A 6,031-nucleotide genomic window follows, 5' to 3' on the forward strand; every position below is an offset into this window, starting at 1 on the left:
CCTTAACTCTTAATTTAGTAGTGGTTTTAATTTTGGAATATCAAAATAATTTAGCACCCAAAACTAGTCAAAGGCACCAAGTTTTTGCCATCTTCAGCAGAATAAACAAACATAAGACTTGTAGGCACACCCTTTCATGGAGGTGACAAGCCAAATAAAGTCAGGCAAATTTTATGGTGAAGTTTAATTTGGGGGTGAGAGGGTGGAGGCTGCTCACCTCAAAAGCATGAAGTTTTCCAAAAAGATTATGTAAGGGCATGTTTTAAGATTTTTTTGAAAAGTTCATGAGAGATGTCAGTTAGGTTCACCTTTCACTAAAGGGAGACTATGCAGTTTTTTCCTTAAAAAATAATCAATTAAAAAAAAGGCAGGCATGTGAAATCCAGAGGTCTGGACCAGTAGAAGGCAAGAAATTTGAAAGGTGTTAGCTGGAAATGCTCTAAAGTCACTGTTGTACGCTAGCTGATGTTCTTTCTGTCTGTTGGCAGAGTTGCCTTCCCATTTACTATTCAACCCTATGTTATATCCCCCAAGTGTGATGGCAGCGATGTTGGAGAAGAATGAGGCAAGAATTTCAAGTGCTGCCTGGCCTCACTTCATGGTTTTATCCGTTCAGCTGCAGCTTTGGGAATTAGTGGTCATGTGTTTCTGTTGTAGAGTGCTAAATGTGCTGGGTTTGGGTCTATCCAAACTGAACTTAGAGTTGTCAAGAAAGCAGAGGAAGCCGTGGAAGCTGACTCTGAATCTTCAACATAGAGACAATTTGGACTTACTGGTCAAACTTGCTAAGTCTTATGAGCTGCAACCAACTTACATGATTGCCATTACAACAAACCATCAGGACTAAGTGTCTGTATCTGACCAAAGGTGTTGGTGGGGCAACTGGACCTGGGTGTCTCCTTACTTTATGATAGTATTTTGGCTGCCTCCTTTTGCTGAGCAGTAGTTTGATGTGGTGCATCCATAGCAAATAAATTTGCTCATGTTGGATCAGGTTAAATGCTCTTCTCTGGGTTGTTTTTCTTTCCTTTGTAGAGCCTCACTGTTGTGACAAGTCCAGTTCCCAATCAGAACCTAGATATGCAGCCTTATGACCTGAGCATTGACATCTACAGCCGCTATATCTACTGGACCTGCGAAGCTACTAATGTGATCAATGTGACACGCCTGGATGGGAGACCCATGGGAGTGGTGCTCAAAGGAGATCAAGATAGGCCCAGGGCCATTGTGGTGAATCCAGAGAAAGGGTATGTAGCTGAAATAGTGATGTGGGGAAATTCAGGCTGAAGGTTTTGAGAATCAAATTTTCTTGCTGCTGGTTGGTTTCTGTTTGTCAGAATAAAAACATCTTTGACATTTGTTAAGATGTCTTGGTGATATAGCAAAAATGTGGAAAGATCAAATAAACTTCTTTTCCTCTAATCATTCCTATTCCAGATACATGTATTTCACGAACCTACAGGAAAGGTCTCCTAAAATTGAGAGAGCAGCATTGGATGGAACTGAACGAGAGGTCCTTTTTTTCAGTGGTTTGAGCAAGCCCATAGCCTTAGCTATTGACAGCCAGCTAGGCAAGTTGTTCTGGGCTGATTCAGACCTGCGGAGAATTGAAAGCAGTGACCTTTCAGGTAGAGTAGCACTTTAATTCAGTGATTCATTTGTGTGGTGTGGGTGTGGGGGAATGCAGAGAAAGGTGTCTTCTTTTCCTTCCTACTATAAACAGTCTGTACTGTGATTCTAATCGCTGCCTAAATTCCCAGCCAGGGAATGTGCATGATTCATGCAGCGTGCCTTTACAGTCTCATGCCTCTATCTATGATTTGCATTATTAATTGCTACACATGCTATTTACTTCAGTTTCTCACTGCAAGACCTTCGTGTGGTTTCCCAAAGTCAGTTCACAAATAAATTACAGCAGTTTTGGAAAGGGGAGGGAGAGGGTTGTTTTTAAAGGCATTGGTTTTGGTGCAGTAATCTGTCAATCGGAGGAAAGTTTCCCGTTAGTGGAAAAATCTTTCCTGCAGAGTTAAAGCAGGAGGTGTGCAGGTCACTTATGTATCTGTCATTTAGGGTGAAATGATGTGAGAAGGATAGAGCAAATCTAACATCTCTGTGTTCTCAAAAGGCAAAAAACTCCCTCTTCCAGCTATGGAATTCTCTTTGCCTGCTCCCTAAGGTTGGTTATGCTGCTTGTCTCACCTCTATGAGTTGATTCAGCTCACTTAACCACATAAGCAAAACAATAGCCTAATAACAATATACAGAAAAAGAGAAATAGAGAACAGTGTTCTGTTGGTTTGGAAAGCTGAATTGGTCCAGCAAGAGTCCAGCAAGCAACCAGAACTGGAGCAAGAGAAGAGGCAAAATCATGCAGTCAGATTGGGTGAGAGAGACTGAGATGTCTCTTATTTACTAGCCAGATCCAGCAAGCTGCTGGATCAGCTCAACTGTCTTATGTGGCTTTGGTAGTGATTTGTTGTGATAAGAGCTGGGCTGGATGTTGCCGATGGGAGTGCCAGGACGTTCTGAGCACATACATACCCATCTGTGTTAGGTGATGGGATATACGCCCCCCTCGTGCTGCTGCTAGTGGAGGGCAGTGGCAGAATTTCTCCTTCTGCAGTAAGTCCATCCCAGTTTGAATAGTGCATGTCCTTGTACTTCAGCTGAGTGTTGTTCTACTATCAGAAGTGTAAGTACACGCATAAGGAAATAAGGACACACTTTGCAATCTGTGAGCAAGTTTGAAAACTTGACGAGAGTATGGTAGTTTGTAGTAATGTCTTTCACTGATGACATGATACATTCATTCAAAGTAGCAGCATGTAATCCCATTGGCACCAGTGTGATTTTCAGCCTTTTATTAAGCTGCTAGAATAGCTTTTGTTTTGGAAGACATTTCAGTTTTTCTAGATGATTGGAATTGAGGCTCAGCAAGATAGTAATTTTTTTCAGTGATTAACGTGGTGTGTCACTGGAAGATTGAGGGTCACTAATGAACTGTGGTATCCTGACTTTACTATTTTAAAACACAGGACATAAGCTGAGTTGAGTTAGTAAATTGCTTTTTTAAAAAAAAGTGGTATGGTGTATCCCAGTATGTTCTAGGCTATCCCAGATCCAGGGTCTGCATGAGTAAAGTAATGGGCAGCAGCAGAACATCATATATGCTTTGTTTCTCTCTTTATGTCTGTTATTTGCCAGAAATTAGGACACCAGAGGAGAGAGAGGTCCAAATTCTAATCTAGTCTGTTGTTAATGATTCTACTTTTTTTTTTTTTTAAGATGTGGCTGTTGAATCACCAGTGTTTTGTAGTAAAAGCTCACCATATTCTTGAAGAACATGAAGAAAAATAATTCCAAAACACCTCTTGCTTTTTGGCACTTGCACTGCAAATAGATTGCTGTAATCACCATGATAAATTGCTAACTGCTGAGATGCATTCCTGTTCTTAGGAATGCTGATTAATAGGCTCTTTTGACCGGCAGAGTAATTTTTCTGCATGTTAGCTTCTTAAAAACATGCACAGTCTCCTGCTCTGTCAAATCTGTAGATGCCAGTACCCATAAAGAGAAGGAGAGCTAGAATGCCTTTTATGTGATGCACTCCTTCTCTTCCTCCCTGTCCTTCAGGCATGCAGTTAGGACTCAGTTATGCTGCCCAAATGGGAGATCCTAATGAAGCTAACCAGATTCTTCACATGATTAAGGGGTTGTTTATTAAAAGATGACTGGAATTAGCTCCCTACCATGGAAACTATTTGGAAATTAGTTCTTCTATTCCAGAATAATTAATGTGATTTGGAAACATCTAATGATTCTGGAATTAAGTCATTTTTATTTGGAAATAGAATGAGCTATGGGTGTGTCCTGGTTTTTGTATTTATTTGTTTGTCTTTTTGTAAAAGGTGTTGCTGGAAAGAGAATGGTGATGCCAGGAGACAAAGCTCCTCTTAATCACATCTCCTTTCATCTGACATTCCCAATAAAGGGGACTAGCACCCTGACGAGCCAAATTTGGATTTTATTGTTGGTTTATGGAAGGAGGGATTTCAGTGTCTCTGTTTAGTAAGAAATAGTCAGTTACACTTGGTCACAAATTTTAAAAAGAAAGATTAAGACACTAAGGGAGTGAAAATTTTAAGCTTCAGAGCTTTAGGAGCGTACTGCAAAATGCCATGCTGATTGACATGGGCATGGCAGAGCAGGGCATGTACAGACTCCATTTGTCTAGGTCAAGGTCTTACTTTAACTATATTCCTTCCTGTCACCTTTGCATTTTCCCCTATTCCCAGCTTAGTTTTTCTTCTCCTTGAGATGCAGGTTGCTGTTTTTTACCTTTTCCCTATACAATGAGTCATGTTCATGGGGGTTAATAGATGATTGCAGTTATTTAGTTTGACTTACATCACTCAGTCTATTAATTTCTACATCGGTCTGGGTATAGCTTCCTTCAGAATCCATCAACGCCTTTTCTTAATTGGATCATTGCGGGTGTTGTTCCAAAGTGGTGGGCGAAGAGCCCAGTCTAGCTGAGGTTTAATATTTGAGTTTCCGTGTTCTGCTTTAGATGTTACCACTTGCTAAATGTTTGGAAGGTTACTTAACTTCTGAGCTCTGTGTGCATTTAGTGAAAAGGAGAGAAATATATTTTTTTATAGCTGAATTTGTTTGTAAGTCATCATGACTGACATACTGTTGATTAAATCCTCAACAAGCCAAAAAACATTTTTGCTACTAATCAAAACAGAGGGATAGAACCTGCTCAAACTATAAAATTATAAAAATCTATGTGTCTTTTGTCCCATAACTTTATCTTGTGTGGGTATGGTAGAGACATGGTAGAATTTTTCTGTGGTATTCAGTTGTACTACTGCATTTTTACAGGACAAAATATAAAAACTTCTTGGAATTTATTTTGTAGATGAACATATGCAAAGTTATTGTCTGCTGTAGTAAAAGTAAAAAATAAGCATAGCAGTGAGCCCAGATATCTGAAATACCAGGATTTATATGTAAATTTTCAGGCTGTGGCCTAATTTTAGACTGTGTGATATTGTTTCAGCATTTCAAAATTGAAGCAGATTCTTTATGTTTGTGAGTAATTTTATGCTCAGAATCTGACAAACCTCACCGAATGTTTGAGTGTTAATGACCATGTCATGTCATGTCATGTAAAATAAACGAAGCATGGATCTCACTCTTGAGCTCTCAGGTTTTGAATAACACATTTTCTTTCTGTGTATGAGTTACAAAGTCTTGACTGTCTTTGGACAGTCTTTAATGATACTTTTAAAAGACCTGCAGACTGTCTTCTGTTTATGTGGAATATTAACCATGAAGTGTGGCAGTTGTTCTTGACTATTTAATGCCAGGTAATCTAGCATAAAAGTCAACAAATACTCTTCAGAGGTGTAAGGCTAAAGCCTCTTGGCTGCTACTGATAATCGCTAAAGGAACTGAGGAAAGTAAGTCTTTGCTAGGAAGAGAGGAGTGTTCCCAATTTAGCATGAAAACCTTAGTGAAGATAATGTAGTTGAAACAAAACAATATGAGGAAGTCAGAAGTCAAGTGTTTACCTTAATCTCATAATTCATGTGAAAAGTACTAACTACCTTGTCTTCACTAGGATTTGATCTTGTTTTAGTTAACTCAAGCTAATAATCCATCTTCTTATTCCCTGTTGGATGCCAAGACAAAGCAGTTAATCTCTCCAAAAAAAGATAGAAGAATGAAAAGAATTACCAATTCTCATCATATTGATAAAAGACTGGATAGGCTCATGAGAGCACCAGCTCCAGGTGCTTCTTAAATACAGTAAATGTACTTGAAGCACAAAAACTGTCGTCTTGGTGAAAGCAGAAAAAAAATTTGGTCATCTGTCTGCAAAATGCATGTCTTGCATCAGAGGACCCAGGATTGCTTGTTTTTATAGTAGGTTTACCTGGTAGTGTAAAAGTAGTAGAAAACAGTGGTGTGAGTAGTGTAGAAAATGTTTGTGATAGTATTTCAGTTGATTCTAGTTGAGCTA

General features: G+C 39.2%; 1 protein-coding gene across 5 annotated transcripts in view; it reads left to right on the forward strand.

Moving 5' to 3' along the window:
* Positions 1 to 6,031, forward strand: part of LRP6 (low density lipoprotein receptor-related protein 6) — a 118,129-nt gene that overhangs the window by 98,984 nt on the left and 13,114 nt on the right. For all 5 annotated transcript variants that reach the window (XM_009321016.1, XM_009321018.1, XM_009321017.1 and 2 more), the window contains exons 13-14: positions 1,036 to 1,247; positions 1,438 to 1,632. In XM_009321016.1, coding sequence (XP_009319291.1) covers positions 1,036 to 1,247; positions 1,438 to 1,632 — 407 coding nt within the window. The remainder of the gene's footprint in view (positions 1 to 1,035; positions 1,248 to 1,437; positions 1,633 to 6,031) is intronic.

Source organism: Pygoscelis adeliae, unplaced genomic scaffold (genome assembly GCF_000699105.1).
Source record: "Pygoscelis adeliae isolate BGI_AS28 unplaced genomic scaffold, ASM69910v1 Scaffold443, whole genome shotgun sequence".
NCBI lineage: Eukaryota > Metazoa > Chordata > Aves > Sphenisciformes > Spheniscidae > Pygoscelis > Pygoscelis adeliae.